Consider the following 21,485-nt stretch of genomic DNA (forward strand, 5'->3'; position numbering starts at 1 on the left):
AACACAGAAAGGAAATGCTAAGATCTACACTATAACTTGACTAAATTCGTGTTTCATGAAGACAATTTTACTCTACACCTTTCAGCAGTAAACAGTTTTTCACCATTTCCGGAGCTGAAACACACCTTCTCGCACTTTAGAGTAGGATGGAAATGAAGATGTGTTGCTCAGTCACACTGATTTTACCACTGAGAAAACTAACCCCACTGTTTAGTGACTATTGTGACTGGGCCTGTGCTCTGTCCATTTTCACACTCTTCCGTGACCTAGCTCCTGCTCAGTCTTTCTGGCTGCATGCTACTCCTTTTCAGTGTGGCTCAGACCAAGCCAGTATTAGCTCTTCACAGAATGACAATGAGATACCAGGTGGCAATAGGGCAGGCTTATGCTGCTAATCTACGTGGTACCCATCTTCTACCCACAAGCCTCCATCTTCTTTTGTAGCTCTAGCTCTATTCTCCTTCCTTCTCCTTATTCTCTTATGACAGTCTTCCAAATTAGTAACATGACAACGGGCGGGAAAATAGTTGTTCAGGAGAATGAAGATTCTCTACCATCCCCAAATACAGACTCTATCAGTCAAGATGTGCACTCAGTCTCAGGTTGCCTGATTTGAAGGATGAGGGACTATAATGCTAGATGGCAATTTTATTAAAGAACTGGTAACATCTATATATGGACTAATTCAACACAGAGAAACCTTCTCAGAAAAACAAAAACAAAAAAAAACCTTTAAATTCAACACTAACAAAATATGATGTCTCAAAGTCATTAATTAAGTGGGATGATGTCTATAGTTCTATGAAAGAATAAAATCATCCAGAAACCCAGAGACCTTACAGGGAAAAAACACCAACTATGAAATTGTTCAACAAATAACTTGAAAATTCTGGAAGATATAAAATCTACACACACCCCAGAAGACACACAAAAAAATATGAATCCAGAGGATGCTATAAGAAATTATCCAAGTCATCAAGCGTATTCTAAAAGTATCTTCAATTCTAACACCTTGCGGTTATTTTACAGTCTTTGAGTTATGTGTCTGTCTCCACAGGTTGCTATGGAGATGTCCCCACAATTAAGATGATAACCTCATCAGTGCTTCTGCTCCAGATGTTTACAGATGGGAACCACTTGGGAACACACGAGGTAACAAATCATCAAAGTGTCCAAGGGCAACTGCCACTGCGGCTTCCACGTTGTAAGCATGGGAGCTGTGAGGATTTGGAGCACTGGACACAGGTCCTGGTGCTGTACAATTACAACGTAAACATTAGAAATCATTGACATAGACAGAGGGAAGCTATAATTAGCATATTTTCATAAAAGAAATAACAAAAATCAAAGAACTAAAAGATAGCTAAACTCACAAACAAGATGAGCTAGGTCAACTGTTAAACCAAAAGCTAACCACACAAGCAATTCTGAAAACTTTCTTAAGTCTTACTGAATGCTAATTTTTTCATTATACTTATTTGGGTTCCAAATTATTTATTCAGAAAAATAATTTCTTAATCAATTCAAGTCACAGAAAGTGTTTAACTTCATTTTCTGACTTTAGTAACTATATTTTTTAAGGCATAATCAATAAGGTTTTCAAATTTGAATGTGTGATAGTCTCATAACTCTATATGAGATATATAAATATAAGAATATACATGTATATTCTCTCATATCTATATATCAGATAGATAGATAGATAGATAGATAGACAGATAGAGAGACAGACAGACAAACAGATAGAGATAGATAATAGATATGAGAGAAAAATCAGCCACAATGACAACATATAGGGCAGTCCCATAAGTGAGAACTCAATATATAGAAAATGAACAACTGCTTCTTGGCACTAATTGTAAACAGGAATTCTCTGAGAGCTTGCCATTTTCTATCTATGTTCAGTACCATTCCAAGCAGTTCTGGAATATCATACAAAACTTTCAGGACAAGACAGATTAAATCATTGATGCTTTAGAGACCTTGCAATGGAACCACCCAACTTAAATCAAAGATGATAGGACGCGTTTGAAATACCTAATGAGCTAACAAAAAGAGCTTAGGTCTGTGTTTTGCAATCTATACAGGCAGGACCAAAGATAGATTTGGATAGCAGCAGGTTTCAATAAATATGGGGGAAAATGTTCAATTTACTTATAACAATGGATAATGTTATAAATTAATTATGCTCTCAGCTCTGCCATACGGCCAGGGCAAACCAAACTCAAGGCTGTGTAAAGGTGCAAGTCTTTGAGAAGACTTCCTCCATTTCTTGGTTACTATGGCTATGACGAAACACCATGAGAGGGAAGGGCACATTCCACTAACACTTTCATCATAGAAGGAAGTCCGAACCAGAACTCAAAAGGGCAGGAACTGGAGGGAGGAGCTGACGCAAGTGCATGGAGGAGTACTGCTTACTGGCTAGTTTAGCCTGCCTTCTTATAGAACCCAGGGCCACCAGTCCAGGAATAACATGACCCACAATCAACCACTAAATACGAAAATACCCTCTGACAGCTCGATCTTACAGAGGCATTTTCTCAGTTGAGGGTCCCTGCTTTCAGATGGTTCTAGAATGGGTCAAATCATCATAAAACGAGCATGGACAGCAATGCATTCAGTTCCGTGCATTGAGTTGCAGCTCTCTGTGCAACAGTCAGGTCGAAGTGCGAATTTTAATGTTCCCTCATTTCAGACTATCCCCACCCTACGGTGTCTTGTTGTTTTGCTATTCCTTTCTCGGAGACTGATGAGCAGAAAGTAGAAGAGAGTTCCCAAGTGGCAAGGTCTGGGAAACAACTGTTGAGATGAGAACTGAGTGAGGAGGTTTTGGTTCCGATATTGTTTTTGAATGGTGGATGCTTGTAGCTTTAAGAAATAACCAAACGCACGGCCAACAATTGTTAACTTTCTCAATTGGCCTGCCTATGTGTAGCTTTGTAAAAAAGATTTTAAAACTTAATGGTCATCCCAAACTGATGATATTAGAAATGAGGGACATTGACCAGTTTGGATAACTGCTTTGATTTTGCTGCCATTATCTGGTAATGACGCAAGGATTGACTTCTCTATACAGTGCAGGTGATAAGCCAAGTATTCTACAACTGAGCAGATGGAGCTCAGCCCTCAACACACATTCCAGCTCTCAAACTAATTCTGGTTAAAGAGTCGGTACACAATTAGATCCCCTGTATTATGTATAATGCCTGTATTATTCAGAGTTTGCAGACTGTAAGCCCGTCAGTAAAAGTAAGACATGGGAAGGGTCACTGTATAACATTTTCTGTGTTTGGGAGGTCATCAAGGAAAAATTCCATGGCATCAAGACTGGTTATAATTAAGTATTTCAAATTTAAGACACACACCCAGAGAAAGGCCATGACTATCCAAATGGACAAAGGTGGAGGAAAGTAAAGACATTTATTTGGATAGTAGAGAGACCCTTATTTGATCAAGTTCCACATGGAATAGCTGAATTGAACAAGCTGTGCACTTCACGTTATTGAAAGTCCCCATCCCGTCCTTCTGTGTTAGCTAAACCTTTCCCATTCGCTCTTCAGAAATCGGACTTAGCCTGAGGAGTAGTTAGCAAACTTCACTGGGCCTTTGGGAATGGACAGCCCAGTATAATCAGAGGGAAAGCTCTGGCTTTGTTCCATCAACACAGCTGTGTCAAGGTATAAGAACAAAAGCAGGTGAACAAAGCCCTCAAAGGCCGCACAGAAAGTCTCTAAGCTCAGGTAGCACAAGACCAACACAAGAGAATGACCTATTTTTAGGATGCGAGATTGTTTTTAGAGAACCACTACGCCAGGGAGCCTTGACTGTTGTTCCTATCACACCCCGTTCGCTCTTCAGCGGTTGCTAACGCTCCTTCCCAAGATGACCTATGACGAAGGAGAAAAGCACAAGCTGAGGAAGGTAAAGACCACCCTCGACCTTCAGCGACCCAGAGGAAGAGAGAGAGAAATGGGGAACAGAAAGGAAAAGGCGTCAGTCGCGGCCACGGGGAGCACCCAGGTCAGCCCTGAGAGGGAGATGAGGAAGTCCTCACTCTCGGCATCTATTGCAAACCACCAGTTTCTCTCACTTCCCATGCCCACCGAGACGACTTTTGCCAGTGGAGGAAGAACTAGTTTCATAAACAATGATCAGAAGAAGACACGCGGGTGCGGGTGGGGTAGGAGAGGCTAGTGAACACGGCAGACTAACTTTTGAGTAAAAGATCAATGCCAAGCTTTAAAATGACAAGGGTTTGTTCCTGCAATGTCACTAGACCAGTTTATCAAACAAGCACATCAGAAAGTATTAGCTGTGTTGATTTAGTAGAATCTTCATTCCAGGACACAAAGGGCTTAAGGGTAGTTAGTCAAGAGGTAAACTTGAACCTGACGAATGAACTTTCAAAATGTGAATGCTGTTGTAAGGGTCACACAAGCAAGTCGGACAGAACAGCAAAGCGATGTTCTGTGCTTATTAACTCCCATGCCACCACCGGTATTGTTATGTAACACGGTAGCATATGGGGAACATTAGGCAGTGTGTTTCCAAAGCTTCACTGCCCAAGTGGGTGAGGCAATGGCCTCCTTGAATCAAAACCTATTGCTCCTTAAGGCCTGCATAGCTGCCTTGATTAAACACAGCAGCAGGCTCCAGTTGAGGGGACAATTCTTCTCTTTGGAGGGGAGGTAGAACAGAGTAATTGCCAGATGTTTGCAATTTCAGCTATAAAAAGATGGCTGCTTTCCATTCCCGAGTACGTTGGATCTTTTCTTCTTTCTACCCAAGCTATTGTGGTTCACTTAAATAGGCCACTGCACTGATGAATCATCATTCAAAACTGCAATAATGGAGCAGAAAAAAAAATATGGCATTTGAAATTCCCGTGTAAGAGGAATAAATTAAAACGTACAGGTACTAGTTATGTGCTAAGCAACCAAAATCACGCTATTGCTTAAGACGCTCATTTTGAGTCAGGAGCACTATGACTATTTCCCACTGTCAGGACGACATACAAATGTCTCACCATTGGGCTTCAGTCTGTTCTCCTGCAAAATGGATGGAAGCATCGTTTCCTAGCCTCATTCTCAGAGGAAAGTCTCTGGGCACATCCATTCCCACCCTGCCTTGCACAAATAAGCACAGCCCAGAAGAGGTTCTTCAAGGGAAATGTTCTTCAAGGGAAAGAGGGAAAAAAAAACATGAATACGTTTAAAACCCACATATCGTAACTACATACGCACATATACCTGGAGGCTTCTAACTGGGAAAGTCCATTACCAGCACCTTTTCACAGTCCTCTTAGCATAGACTGTACACTAAATCTTAGGTATGGGGAGGGGAAAATAGAAACCCAGTTATTATTGAAGCAACACTAATATAAGTGGCTTGAGAGTCCGGACGACTTCGGCAGGGCATGGGATCTAAGCGTCTGGGGATCTGGGACACACGTGAGCGTCAAGACGGCCATGGAGACTGGCTGAATCTCATCGCATAAGAGAACATTCGACAAGACACATCTACCTGTCATAACGCAAAGAGAAACCAACCCCAAAGCAATCTGAAAGTGCCAGGCACTACGTATGCAGCACTTACAAAGGGATACTGCAAAAGATTCAAATTGCCAGGAGGACCTACGTTGTGGCATTTATGAGTTAAAACAGATAGACAGAAATTATGGATTAAGAGCCCGAGGATATTAATGCTTTATTTTTAATATTCGTGAAACTGTTGATACACCTTCCTTAACGTCCTATTGTTCAACAGCAGATGTGGTGCTGATTCAGCACTGAATGCCCATAACTATGGGAGATCCGTACATCTCTAGGGCACAGTTCCAACCAACAGTATGAGAGATACTCAGTCCAGCAGTCCAGTTCCCAGAGAAATTAAAGCGTGAAGCCGAAACTGAAGCACAGAACTGTCTGACTCAAGTCCACACACCCAACAATGGCCTACCCCAAGTCTGTTTTCTTTTTGGTCTTTCAGTGGTTTAAACTCAAGAGAACTCTTCATTCTGAATTTCCTGATAATTAAACATGGAGTCAATCTCCAAACTAAGACTTTTTTTAAAAAGCTTAATATTCTTAGCGAAATGGTCATTTTGATATATCAAGTTTCTCCTGAATATAAAAAGTATTTCTTAGGGATTTGGAATGGCTTAACTTATAGTTACATATCCTTATTAAATGAAAATAGCATGAGAGGTGGGGTGTGATGGCCAATGACATTGATCCCAAGACGTGGGATACAGAAGCAGGTAGATATCTGTGAATTTACGATCAGCCTAGTCTATATAGTGAGTTCCAGACCAGATAGGACTATACAGTGAGACCCAATCTCAAAAAGAAAGGAAAAAAAAGCATTAAATAGATCTGAACTGAATTGAATAATGGAACGGGCATTAATTAATATGATATTAAGACATGAAAAAGTAAAATATCCATGAGAGGTCCTATATTGGGTGTCATTTCCAGGAACAGCTGATATAAACTATAGATTTATTTTACAGACAGTAATTTTTAAAGAGGAAGTACTTAATAAAACTCAAATCACTACAGTAGAAATTAACAGGCCAATATCATATAACGACAGGTTAAAATGTCATTTTAATTTTATTCTAATGTCATTAAAACTACTAGTGTCATCTAAGAAGTTTAAGCAAGATGACACAACCCATTTGAATCAGTGGACATTTGAAAGGGCTATTCCCAAGGCTATCTGCAATAAAGTCTCCTTGGTAGGAATTTCAGAGTCCTATGGCTGGTGGATACTGCCCTACCTCATTCACAACCAAGCCGAGGCGATTCTAAGTCTTACATTTACATGTTACCTTTCAAGGAGCTCTCAGTAACAATCATTGTGGAAAGTAACAGTAAAAATGTTCTTTTTAAATAGACTAAATAACAAAATTATTAGTGTAGACTTTAATATAACATAAACTGCCTTAGGATGAGAGAAAAAGATTTACATCACAATTGTGCCCTGAATGACTGTGTTCGTGTGTGTGTGCGTGTGTGTATTGTGGTGGGGGGAAGAGACATAGAGAGAAGCAGAGAGAGTCAGAGAGAGAGAGACAGAGACAGAGACAGAGACAGAGACAGAGAGAGGCAAGCTACACGTGTCCTACCACTGAGCTGGATCTCCTGCCTTCTGCGATCTCTACTATCTGCAAGTGATAGCATCTTTTACAGCAATGCTAGAAAGGTACAAACAAAATAGAAATGGATTCCACATGCAGTAAAGATTACACAGCTAATAAAAGGAATTTACATTATGTATATATTATTCATGAGAGAAACTTTTTTAAGAGTTGAAGTTAGTGGACAGAGCTTGGATAAGGACTCAAAGATAGAGTACTTGCTAGCATGTCTGATTATTATACTCAGGCTTCTGTAAATTACTAATACAAGGAAACACTAATACTTGATCGCATGTGCCTTCTCCATGGCTAGTCTCACTGCGGGTCTCCCGTATCTTAGGTTTCTCACTTGTCACTAGAAACAGAGATAATGTAAGGACAAATATAAAGCTTCAAGGCCCTGTGGCAACTGAACTAGGTGAGACTGTGACATGAAACTGCATTTGTATACATGATCTTTAAAGAACTAAATAATATTTTTGAGATAAACCCTATTTTTTCACTTCTTTTCTCCAAATCATCCCTGAGTGTGTGGATAACTCCGAAAGTAAAGAAAACAAAAAAGTTTAGGTTGGATCAAATCTCATATTCTATAGGGTGTATGTTTGAAAAAGTCAAAGTCTATCTTTGGCTTCAGAAAAATGACTCTCCTTTTAACATCTATATTCACAGAAGTACTTCATCATAAGGAAAAAGAGATGTAGTAAGAGCTGTCAATAACACTTCCGGCTAGCACCACGTGCTGCTGACCATGCTGTGTGACGGGCATGCCTTCCTTTCGTCCTTTGCTCTCTGTGCGAGCTGTTCTGAAAGGAAGTGATGAGATTACTGGGAAATATGGGTTGACCCACAGTGAATTCACCCCATTTTCATGGCAGAGAAGCCCCGGGAGTCTCTGTGTGCTTTTGAGGAACATAAGCTGAACCCCCTACTTCTGCACACACGGGTGCTATAGATTGATGTATTCTGCCTGATACAGCCTGAACTCTTTCTCCAAGCAGTAAACCAAATATCCGTCCCCATGAGGCATTCCCCAGTGTTCCTATAAGGGATGTTTCAAACTCTCTTATGACACTAACTATAAATAGTGTGCCATTCTATATGAGATAACTTTGACTACAGACTATCTAGCCTGCATACGCACAGCAACACACAGAAAATGTGGGAGACAGGTCGTCAGAGAGCTTGTTGACAGGGGAAAGTGCTGGGAGTCCCAGAGAGCTAGATCAACTGGAATATGCCCTCACCTGCCCCAGGTTTTGCTCTCAACAGCCCAGTCCATGAGTATTTTTAAGAAAGGACGACAAAAATACTATGCAATGATTATTTTTATAGCTCCTTAGGTCAATCATTATTCTAGGCCATGATTTCTCAATATAGTCTATTTGCCCAAAGGCTCAGGTGTTAAGTTTTTTTTTATAGTAGCCATAATGAATCCATTTATAGACGATTTACATAGACTTGCTATGACCCAAAATCAGCTGAGATTTCAGACATTGCTATATGAAGTTAACAAAATAGCAAAAGACCTGGGAAATAAAATGTTGAGTATTCCTGAGCAATCTTCAAGGAAGCAATCTCACACTGTTCATTTAAAACCTTCTGCTTTTATATCATAAAGCAACATTCGTTGAAATGATGCATGCAAAAGCCTGGTATTGTAGAAGAGAGTACAGAGGGAGAGCATTAGGAAGAATGACTTCGGTTCTGAATGATTGCTCCCAGGAGAACAGATGCTCAAGACTTCAAAGGCTACTGTCTGTAAACTTGAAAAGTACATTGGGATGCACACTCTAACATAGGAACACTGGGCCTTGGTGGTCATGGAATAAACTCATGAAAATCATTGTTTGGCTGAATACCAACCAGAATTAACTGGTAATACTACTTATTATTTATACACAAGTAAAACAGGACATGGAATTTTTCTCTGTCGTCTTTCAAGTTTTTGGAAAACCAGCTACCACTGAAAACTAGAAGTTTAAAATAGATGTAACCGTGCTCATGAAATGAACAATTTAGGCAACAAAGCACTTTATGAAATCATGTACTTATCTCATAATCATTAAAAATTTACTGGAAATATGAAATAATAGTAATTTCTAAAAATAGTATAAAATCTATGGAATATTTTACCTTGCTTCTTTCTATGGCAACAAAGATCAAGACCAGAGACTGTTTACACTAACACTGGGTGAAGGTCATCCTATTCCAGAATTCTTGTGTTACACCCTCAGCATGCATGTGTATAGTTCAATGCAACAAACACACTGCAGGATTAGACACACAGAACTTCCGCACACAAGAAGGCTTCTTCAGCTTTCTCTTGGCATGCGCACCACACTCTGCCTCACTCTGCTTGACTCTGGCTACTAGTAATCGCTCATCTCTGCAGTTTTCTCCTCTTTGAACTGCCTGTGGAGAGAGCCATACCATGAAAACTCGTCCCCGTAGCGAGGCTTTCCCTTCACCTGTCTGGGGACTGTGTAGGTCCACACTGGGTGCTCTCGATTTTTATTGGTGAAGAGAAACATTTAGCTATTTGAATTTAAAATATAGCAGCAGTGGTATATATTTCTATATTTAAACATGAAGACAGGTTTATAACATGCCAATGGAGTACACATTTTAAAGTGAAGATGAATAAAGAGGACCTCCCATACAGATCAGTATTAATCACTGTTTTTCAAAGCCTGTAAGAATCAGGATTCCATCACCTTATTACACATTCATTTCAACAGTTAATTAGGCTGACAGGCTACAAAATAAATGAGAATTTTGTCACCAATTATGTGAACACCTCTTTGTTCTCAAACATCTAATCTACGCTGTTCGTGTGTATTAGTTCTCAGGGTAGCTTCCAAACAAGTCATCTGCAGTGCACAGCTACGATAACCATGGAAGAAATCCCAGAAGTCCGAGGCTCAGCTCTCTCACTTACTGTGATATAATATTGAACAAGGCACTCAGGACTCTCGGTGTCCCTGATATCTGGGTAATAACCCCTGCCTGCACTCAATAGTCAGTCACGCTGGACAGCAAGCATTCCTGAGCAAAGTTTGCACGTCTTCTACGAAGATATCTAGGAATCAACTCTTGTTAAATAAAAAATGAAAGAATGTACAAGGTAAGTTCTAATATTCTGCCTGCCTGGAGCTATAATTTTTTCGGTTTGTACCATTTCGGCAGTGTGATTTTTAACACTATAAGCTTAGTAATAGTTATTGGGATTTGTGGATGCCATAAATAATTATTGGGACATATAAAGTAAGTAGTTGTTATCTCAGTTTGTAATTTAGAATTACTTGCAATAATATTTTACTACTATAACTCTATTTGTAATATAAATTCTACTTCATAACTTTTGCAAGGTTACTAAATATTAGTACCTTCATTATTAGTAACTCATGCTTATTGTAAAAAAAAATACATTCTCTCAGCAAAGGGACTCCATCTTGCTAATTGCCGTGACTTCAGCTCCTAGAAGAGTGTCTACCACAAAATCTGTCTGATGTGAGTGTTGAGCATACAGTAACAGGTCCCTGAGGGTCAGAAGCACTCTGCCTTTTAAAAACATTTCATAGTTACCATTATAACTGACCCTCAGAAATCTGAAAAATAATATTTCCCGATAGTTCCCCTTGTAAAACAAGACTGTAAAGAAGAGATGTATTCTGTGTAAATTCATGGTAAAACTAACATAGACCATCCACCCAGGGCTGTGTGGTAGAGTGGGTGGCAGGGAGGGTTAGGAGCACCTGGTGTGACCTGATAACATCCCAGGAATTGCAAGTTCCTTCTTCTTCAAGATGTAACCATCAGTTTAACACCATTAGCATCTGATTCTGGAATGAAGAAACAGCTGGTCCTCTTTGGCCAAGAGGATCTGAAAATCCACAGCTATGTCCTGTACGCCAGGGTGACTGAAGAGTGTGAGGTTCTCACGAGGCATGCCAGTCACCATGGCTCAGAGGCACTGCTGATATTCTGCTGAATGTTGAAGATCCTCAGAATGCACTTTGAAATGTGATAAACAAGATCTAATACACTGTAACTGCTTGACTATGGTTACTGATGATTTATGAGAATGGGTAAGCACATGAAAATAAGTTTGCTAACTGTAGTTCCAAAGTCAAATCCAAGATGACCTTATTGGGACAAAGGTAACAGAACTCTAGAGATAGGATTGCACTTTATGGGTGCTAGCCCTAGTTCTTTAGGGTAAGGCTGTGCTGTAGTATGGTGCTTGCCTAGTATCTGGATGATGTATATACAACCATCAAAGGGAAGGACTACGCAAAACAATTCTCACACCCTTCCTGTTTCTAACACTCAAAACAACTTGATATTAATGTGTGCAAAATTCCCCAACTATGAACACAGAAAAGAAATATGCATGGATACATATTTCTGGCAGGGAAACTCAGTTCTTAAGGCTATCAAGGCATTTTGTTACTAACTATGCCTGTTTAGCAATGTTCTACAACTGTTTCCTCTGGATGGAGTGGAGTTAATGACATCCGAGGACGGCACAGAAGAACGGAGAAGAAAACATGGTGGCCTACGAATCCCATTTGAAGTCATTCATCTGCTCTGCCTTCTTAGACTCAGACCAGTAAAAGTACAGGCATTGTTCTTGACGCAGAAATGCCCAAGGTAGTATATTTAAGAACAGTTTGCAGAAAGGGTCAACCTTTGACTCTAATTGCACACAAATATCATGAAATACTAGAATAGTAGAATTATATGAAATACAACGTTGTATAGTTAAATAGTCAAAGAACATAATACATTAAAATCTTAAAATCAGGTACTGAACAGATGGCTCAGGGGTTAAGAACACTGGCTGCACTTCCAGAGAACCTGGGTTCGATTTCCACCACCCACATGGTATCTTACAGTTGTTTATAACTCCATGGGGGTTTCCAGGTAACATGAGGGCTTCTTTGAGCTTTGCAGCCAATGCACACACGATACACAGACATACATGCAGGCAAATACACAAATAAAATAAATGTTCTTTAAAAAATTTTTTAAAAAAATTTACAATCAGTAGGAATGTAAAAACAAAGGATCACCTTCATTGTTATATGATGTGTGTCTTCACACACACACACACACACACGTGTGCATGTGTGCATTTGCATGCATATGTGCGTGCACTAGGTATAGTACTATATATTCAGCCCTGTTACATCATTCTTTAATAAGCTCTTCATTTCTGGTGGTCTAGCAATCAGTAAAACGGGAAGAACATCTGTTCTGTTGGCCTGAGAAAGCGACAGTAAAACTTATCTTCTGAAAATTAAAAACAAAACAATGCAATGCAAATGCTGAGCCAACCATCAAGCACTGTACCACGTGACCACCCAGAGTCGAGAAACTGCTGAGTCCCTTGTCAAACATAAAAAAATGTTTTAAAAATGGAATTTTAGGGATTACAGAAAGATAATTCTACATCACAAGGCAACTCCAACTTTACAAACTTATCAAAGTATGGAGAAACAGAAAAAGAGACAAAGACAGACAGACAATAACAGAATAACCTCAAAGCCATTTCAAATAAACAGTCCCTTAGGAAAGATGACATACTTCATTGCCTGTGACGAACAGAAAAAGAATCCCACTTTCCTGTACCATCAAAGCTTCAGGTTTCACGTTGTTGGCTCTGCTTGTCTGTTTTCTTAGCTGTTCTTAAGGCAGAAGCCAGATACAGGATAAACAGTCCTGGAAGGTGGTACTTTTTGGTACTTTTTGGAAGAAAATTGGGCTGTCTCAATTCTCTTGAGGAAAAAAATCATAATCCATATCAAAGAGGTTTATAAAACATTCATACACAATAAAAATATGCATTCTATAGCAGATAACAACAACAACAACCACACACACACAGACACACACACACACACACACACACACACACTCACATGTACATGAGGGGCTGGGGGCTACCTCAGCATTCAGTGCTGAACACACATGATATTTGGAAATGTAAAGGTATTCAACCAGCTGAGGAACTAAAAATTCGTTTAAAATTCTCTGAGAATCAAAGGGCCTAAGGCTTAAAGAACCACTGACTGAGAGAAGGCACACCCACCATGTGTCAAAGCCCTTTAGACAAAGATTATTACCATAAAGATTTATAAGGAAAATTTATAAGGAAAATTATAAGGAAAGGAAAATTTTCTCCTTTCACAGTCAGAAGTTAAAAGTAAGAAAGCAAACCCTAGAGATCACAGATATAAACTAATGAGAGAAACGCAGTTGGTAAGTTGAAGGCAGCCTTGTTTAGACAACTCCTCCAATGAAAACGGGAGAATGACAGTCACTGAAATGGGCAGCTTGAAGCCCCACGCTGCCTATGAGAACAGCCTTGACACAGAAAACCCCTAGCCAGAAAACAGTGAGGCCTGTCTCCTCTCTGGGAGCTTCAGTTTCTTGGGTGTGGGTGTGGGTGTGGGTGTGGCTACTTTGTAGGGTTCCATGAAACGTCCATCCAATAGAGATAGAAGAATGGGGTATATACTACATGTTGAGTGAGTGACAGAGGGCAAGCAGGAGCAACAGTAAAAAGTCCAGAAATGTGAAAGTGAGGAAAATGTTTGCAGAGGAGGAAGGAATAACTTTGGATTTAGGGTCCACCCCACATTGTCAGGGAAGTGGGACAAAGGCAATTCCAACAGGTAACAAACGCAAGCTGGGTGGCAAGAGACAAGGAGTTGTGAGCTCAAATGGAGGCAAGCAATTTAGATTACACCACTGTACCTGAAAAATCAATAGGTTGCCACACAGAGTACAGGCAGGGGCATCACAAGCCAGGGGACACCAAGGGCTTGTCTCGCTATGGATGACTCCTAGTGCTCAGGAGGGAAGGAAGAACATCACTGCCTGTGTCTCTTCTCGTGATGGCCCACGTACTTTCTATAGAACCCACGCACAAACGACCCTTTAACATCTGCTCAACTGCCACGCCCACTAAAGCTCCCACACCACAAGCCTTTTCTGGGCAAGCCTCTGTCATTGTCCACTCCCTATCAGCAGGAAGTCTGTTTGAATTCCCCAGGTAGGAAAGGAACTAAACTAAGAAAACAAACCAGGAAGCCAACATATGGCTCCCCTGCTCTTGAGCAAGAGTGCTCCCCTCCCCCCTCCCGCTTAATCATGTATGAGTCCTCCACTCTCTAGAGCAATGGTTCTCAACCTTCCTAATGCAGGAACTTTATTACAGTTCCTCAGATTGGGGTGACCCCCCCATAACCATAAAAATTCTTTTGTCACTATTCTATAACTGTAATTCTGTTACTGTTATGAACTGCAGTGTAAATATCTGATATGTAGGGTATCTGACATAGGACTTCAGAGCAAGGGTTGTTTCATAACCCCAAAGGGGTCATGCCCCACAGGTTGACAATCGCTGCCCTAGAGTCAGTGCAAACCAGCTTCACAAAGACGTTAGTGAACTGCACAAGTGCCATCTCTTCCAAGGGTGATGAAGCTTCCAGTCCTGGCTCTGGTGTCAGGGAGTATATGTGCAGCCTTTACTTTTCCCAGAAAAGCATACTCATACACTGGCAGTGACTTTTCAAGGAAGGGACCATAGAAACCCACAAAGATCCACAGCTCGAGTATGCAGAGAGGCCTAGCCTTCCTTCCCTTATCCTCTAGGCCTGAAGTCACCTCCCAGAAGGTACCATGGTTATGACACAACTCTTAAAACACTAGCAGGCCGATGGAGTAGCTAAAGAGACAGACCAATGGTGTGGTTCCTGGGAGGTGGGGAAGACTCAAGAGAAGCCAGAAAGTAGAGGCAATACCATGGGGTATGAAATAATTCCCGGCAGCATTGCGGTAACAAACACAAGGATGTCATCCAAGAACCTAAGGGAAAGAACCCTGGAGCAGAACAACCATTTGTCAAAATTCGAATGGCCCAGAAAAGAGAAAGAGCATGCATTTCATTCTCGGCTTCTAGAAGTCTCACGCTACTCTGTTTGGTTTTAATCTCTATTGCTTCATTGACATGAAGGAGATTTTGACAGTGATTGGTACAGATACAAAAAAATCTTTCAAGACCAAGACACTGCAGTGGCCAAGTTTGCCAATGTGAGAGGGCATGGAAGATCCACACATTGCATGCTCAGCTCATGGAGACATCAAAATCTACTTGATGTACAAAGAAGGCATTGCTACTAAAAGCCCTGGAAGTGAACCGGGGCTTTCTCTGAACCAGCTGTAACTTCAACACACACGAGTGTCATGGACAACTTTGTCTGGCAGGAGAGAAGCAACATAGCACAGGGACTATTGCAGGGCTTTGTGTCCTATGGCTTTCTCATTAGACCACTGCTTGGTGCCACTCTGACACTTGTATGATGGCAACAACGAGAACCACCGCGTGGAGGACACATCCCCACAAGAGGATAGGGACGGTGACCACGTCTCTGAGCTATAAACAAAGAGGCCATGTTTCTATCTGAGCCACTACTGCTTTTTATTACTGTAAAACCCCAGCCATCCAATGCTGTGAGGATTTAATCTCCTTGTTTCTAAAAGGTAGTTGGTGCAGATGACTATGGGAGCTCATTAAAATGGGGCGGCTCATAAACTGTGGGAAATATACCGAGAAGCTTCCTACTCTGACCCACCCCTAACTACCAATCACATCTCTGATGCTGACTTCTTTCCCACCCCAGGCCCCACGACTCACCCTCTCCTCCGGGCTGCTTGTACGGGTTGTACTTGGGCTTTGGAGCAACCACTGGTGCAAACTTCTTGGGTGGCTGTTGTGTCGACACGGAAATACTGGGGGTCCCAAAAGAATGGGTGGTCTCCATCCGTGCAGGAACATGGCCAAGAGGCTCACCAGTGCTTTTGGGTGGCAGCCAAGATGGGTGAGACATGGTTGAAGTCTGCAGTTAGAAAAACAGAAGAACAGACAATATAATGTTCAGTGTGGCTGGAGGGACGTATGAGGAAGAAGCCGACCAGAAATCTAGAGTGGGTGACGGGGCCCAGGAGAAAATTCTGCACAAACACGCGGGCTTAAATTTATCCAGTAGGCATTAGAAAAACCAGGAATATTTATTTTCTTTCTTAGCAGAGGCATGGCAGCATACTTCAATATGTCTTCTCAACAAGGCTAGCTGCCCCCACTACCCTGAAGAGGCACTTGGGGAACAGGGCAGAGAGGTGCTAGTTACCAAAACGTCTGGAACAAACAGACATTTATTAGAGAAAGAATGTTCAACACCATGAAAGGATGGCGCAGCAAATCAAAGAAATGGCCGCGAACACCTAACTAAGCCGGAAAACGATGAAAAGGCTACTGTATCGCCATGAGGGAGAACCAGTCCAGCCCAGACACTGCTGTAACAGAGTATGCATACTGTGTGAAGAGAGACTGGAGTTCTCCGTCAGGATATGCCAATCACTCCTCCAGGTAGCCTGCCTGCTGGGAAAGAGTCTCACAGACTTTCTGAGGAGGGCCCTTCAGGCCTGATTGCAAGAGCCCTCTAGCACAGGGAGGCCGGAAGGTGCCCTGCACCCACTCCTAGCCCCAAATACACCTTGTAATTTATTAATTGAACTGAATTAATTAAGAGGGCGACATGATTACTTCCAGATGTCTATAAAGACAAAGCACGGAGCAAACGCAGGAACAAATGGAGGCCTCAGCATGTGGCTGAGCAATCAAGAGGGAAGACAAACTTGAGAAGCAGTATTCTGAGAAATTTGTATGTGCCCACGCCACAGGCACACAGAATGATATAGGATTCCACTGAGGACAGGGTCAAAAGAATTATGATTTAAAAATTCCAGGCCACCTTAACTCATGGAGCTTTTATGAAAACCAATTTAAAATATATCTAAGGAGGCCAGGCAGTGGTTGCACACACCTTTAATTCTAGCACTCAGGAGGCAGAGGCAGGCGAATCTCTGTGAGTTCAAAGCCAGCCTGGTCTACAAGACCTAGTTTCAGGACAGGCTCCAAAGCTATAGAGAAACCCTGTCTCAAAAAAAAAAATCAAATAGCTTTATGATATACCATCAATTGAAATAAAAATTAAGGGAGAAATACCTGCATTCTCACAGAAAGTGACTGAGAATTATAGATCATTTTACCCAGAGGGAAACAGGCATGATTCTTTCCAAAGATGGTGATAACTCTATGGATCACCAAAGGGAAGGAAGTTGAGATTAAAGATACAGGCTGTTGAAGCCAAAGATGACACTGGTGTCCCTCAGGTCTCAGAGCCCTTCTTTTCCTTGTCCTCCTCTGTGTACGTGACATATATACTTGAGAAACTGTGAGCTTATGAGGACAACGACTGTATTTTAGATATCCATAAATTTCCACACTAAGGTATGCCACAAAACCAATAAAGAACAATAACCAAGAAATATCTATTTTATTTAGCTGAGAATTTAGAATCATTTAAACAGGCTTAAGTACCCAAACGCAAACTAAACTTTTCTCTAAGGTAGAGGGGGGAAAAAAAAACCTTTTTCTTATTAATTGAGCCTCTCTTATGAAATTGGGATAACAATACTATCTTTACTTTCAGCACGACTAAGGTGAAGAGGAAACGGTGAGTAAATGAAATCCATGAGGGATTAAATGTTCCAAAGCCCTATGCATGCTTGTAGTATCAATTTTGATTGTTTATCTTTAAACTGGTTAATAGCATCCCTGTGCCTTTGCTGTACATCTAGCTACTCCGAAACAAAAGCCTTTCAGTAAGAACTAATACAGCCTGTGATGGCCTTGAAGACAAAGCCACAGTGCTGCAGAGCCAGCCTGCACTTCTTACCAGCTGTGCTGTGCTGGGTTAATTAGCTACGCTGCAGACATGAAGGAGAAGGTAACCGCTGGAGCTGTAGCAGGAGGAAGAGGGTCAGATTCATGAAAACCAGAGTCAGCTCTGCACCCTCTGCCTTGTGAGCTCACGTGAAGCCCTTGGAGCTTGCCCTCACAGAGGGTTCCATCTGCCTGCAGAGGGCCAGCACAGCACCTTCTAGATGTCATCAGTGCTCCAGGCCTTAGAATCCTCTGTGTTGCTGACCCTGTCTTTATGGTGTGTCTACCTCCACCAACTCCATTTTCCTCCAATCCCTGGGTATCAGGCCTATTGTTTTTATATTGCCCCAACTCAGATGCTGGGCTGCGAATGACCCTCCTGGGGGGGGGGGGCGGTAGCAGCATACTCTTTTACTGGATTCTTCTAGTACTTCTACATGCTAATGTTAGTTTACTAGAAAGCAACTTATCAATCTCCCGAGCTGCTGCAATGACTGGGAAATTGCTGGGTGGTGTCACTGTGCTATCCTAAGATACAGACAATTTGAAAATATCTGAAGCAGGAGTGGTTGATTAGCATATGTACCTCCTCTGCAGTACTCACAACCGTACAGAGGCTCCACCTCCCCATTAGCATTCATTGACACAATTTCTTTATCTCTCTTAACTTAGTATGTATGTATTTTGTATGTATGTATGTACGTATGTAAGTATGTAATGAACATGTTGATATGTTCCCAGATATTGAAACATCTTAGTAATCCTAAAAAAAGAAATTATAAAATACAATTATAGTGTTCTGCCATCCTATTGATAAATTCATCTTTTGTACTGACTTTCGTGCATGGGGTCCTAAGGTCATTAGGCCCTTGGCCACTTTCCTTTTCATTAGCAGACTTCACTCTCAGAGGCTCTGAATCCCAGTGCAGTCTCAATTAACTTAATAAGGACCCTGAATAATCTGATCTTCAGAGGTTCATCAGAATTCAGTGACAATACTTCTCCATGTGATGATACTTTAATAACAGATACTAAGCCTATCTCTAATACCTTTATGAGAATATTCCTAAGGTGATGTGACAGCATTAACATCTTTTGCTCAAGATTTTATCACTGCACCCATTCAAAAAAGCTACCTCTCAGTTACAAATAATTTCTCACCCATAATGCATCATTCACGCACCAGCAATTACTTCCTGGTGGTTCTTTGGACTGTAAACCATGCATTTAATCCTTTGTCCAGGTTGGATACCCTGTTCAGTCACAGTATTACTGCCCTGCTGTCATACACTATCACATGACTAGCAGCACGCCAATGTTCCAAAGTCAAATCTCCAATGCTTGAGAGCAGAACTCCTATCATATTATAACCCCAAAGTCTAGTTCATTATAAGAATGCAATGAAAATACCTATTAATTTAATGATCAAATAAACGTATGCCTATCACTATTTCTCCAGATGAATCTGGATGAATCAGAATCTCCTCCATGACTCAAAAAGTATAATGTCTGGGGGAGTTACATTTATCTAAGCGCAATGAAGGGAGTCACACAGAAAGGAGACAGGAAAATGCGAGGATCTGTCAAAAGGAGGAGAGCAGGTTTAGAGAGGCTGCTCCGATCAGGAACTGGAGAGCCGTGAGATTAGGAAGTATAATAGAAACAAGAACAATGGCAAGAATGAACAACACGGGCACTGAGGAGAAGATTCAGTGGCTAACGCACTTACCATGCTTGCGGAAGGACCTGAGCTCACATTTCCAGCCCTCACATAAAAACTGAACACAGTAGTGAACATCTATAACCCTAATGCTACTACAGGGAGATTGCAGCTAGGGACAGTATCACTCCCAGAAAGTCTAATTCAGCTAGCCCTCACAGTGGAAAACAGTGAAACTCTTCCTCAAAAACAAGGTAACAAAGACTGACACCTGAAGTTTTACTCTGACCTGACATAACACACAAACATGGTGGGGAGGGGAGGGAGAAAATAGCAGAGGGAGGGAGGGAGAGAGGGAGCAAGAGACAAACAGAAACAAACCAAAGTATGTGCAAGGGATGGAGACAAATTAGTTCATGCAAGATGGATCCAAGGAACATGGTAAATGCAATGCTTTCAACATGGAGTCCCTCTGGCCCTAGTTTGAGTCTCATTTAAATTAGAGAGGTCTTTACAAGAAAAAATGTGCACCTGCAAACTGAACATCTGTAAACTTCCAAAAGCTCTAATGTTTTATGACTGTTTTCTTTCTCTACATCTTCAACTTGTTTTTGATAAACGAGTTCGAGGAATGGGTGGAATAGGAAATGCCTGTAGAGGCCCCTATTAGCTTGTCAGGGACAGGACCAGTGAAGAAAACACGCAGGCAGGGGTGAGAGCAGGCTTTGCTGTCCCAGCCCTCACCTTGCTCTTCCTTCCTCTGTCTGTCGGCTTCTTCCTTCCTCTGCCTCTGAGGTAGGTTTCACTCTAGGCTTATGATCATCTATCGTGAAATCGAGAAGTGAAACAGAAGACCCTTCGCCCCCGCCCCAGACACTGAAAATGAAGCTGCAGCACCAGGAGAGAGGCAAACAGGAGAGAGGGCCCTGATCCCAGCCACATGGCTGCTGCTAAAAGAGTTAAAAACACTGTGTCCTGTCCCTTCAGGGTCTGGGCTCAGTGCAAAGCAAGTAGAAAAAATGTACATGGTTTCACTGATCACCGTCTCTGTGACCCTCTTTGTCATCTCTCCCCAGCAATTATACAGGTACAGTACAGCCACAGATAAACAAGAAATACCGAGTGTCTTCTAAGAGTTGAAGACACTATATGTGAAATGATGTCTAAGGACTGCAGAGTCATCACAGCATGATATGGGGGTGCATTATCATGACCCACATCTTAAAATTCAAGAATATAAGGCTGAGGATGGGGCTATAGCTCAGCGGCAGAACACTTGTCTAGTATGGGTAAGGCCTTTGATTTGACCCCAAGTACTGTTCCCTGTCCACCCATCCCCCAAAGAAAAGTTCTAAGAGGTTGCACACATTGATTAGGATATACAACCACCAAATCACAAATGTAAAAAAGCTTCAACATAAATTCTTCCTGGAAGTCTGCATCTCTGGAAATAGTGGTCTGTGCTCTTACCGTAACTGTCCCAATTCTCAGATTGTAGTGGTTATAATACAGCCTTTCTATCATACTCCACAATCAAAGACTGACAAAGCCAATATCCAACAGACCAAACTAATCAAAAACACAGAGAAGACAAAGACGTTGATGATGATCAAGGCGCTCCCTGTATAGGAAAGAAAACTGAGGGCCGCAGTAAAATGAAGAACCCTCTCCAGGAGTCTATGAATGCCAATTCACCGGCATCTGTGACAGAGAACAGGCTGATAGTGGATCACGATTTCCTATTGCTTCCTCCAAATCAATACTGAATTCTATAAGCACTTCTAAGATTACTGAAGAACAAGCAACTGTTATACGGCATCATGCAACATCTGGTGCTATAAGCTTTAAACTGCGGTCTCTAAAGCCACCTCCAAATGTGCTCA

The 21,485-nt window shown here is 41.5% G+C and overlaps 1 protein-coding gene across 10 annotated transcripts in view; it reads right to left on the reverse strand.

Annotated features, from left to right (window-relative positions):
- The window catches only part of Lpp (LIM domain containing preferred translocation partner in lipoma), a 597,751-nt gene that overhangs the window by 372,639 nt on the left and 203,627 nt on the right, over positions 1-21,485 (reverse strand). For all 10 annotated transcript variants that reach the window (XM_087901861.1, XM_087901836.1, XM_087901839.1 and 7 more), the window contains one exon: positions 15,852-16,053. In XM_087901861.1, coding sequence (XP_087757987.1) covers positions 15,852-16,044 — 193 coding nt within the window. In that variant the 5' untranslated portion in view covers positions 16,045-16,053. The remainder of the gene's footprint in view (positions 1-15,851; positions 16,054-21,485) is intronic.

This window comes from Myodes glareolus, chromosome 2 (assembly GCF_982192425.1).
Source record: "Myodes glareolus chromosome 2, mMyoGla1.1, whole genome shotgun sequence".
Lineage (NCBI taxonomy): Eukaryota > Metazoa > Chordata > Mammalia > Rodentia > Cricetidae > Myodes > Myodes glareolus.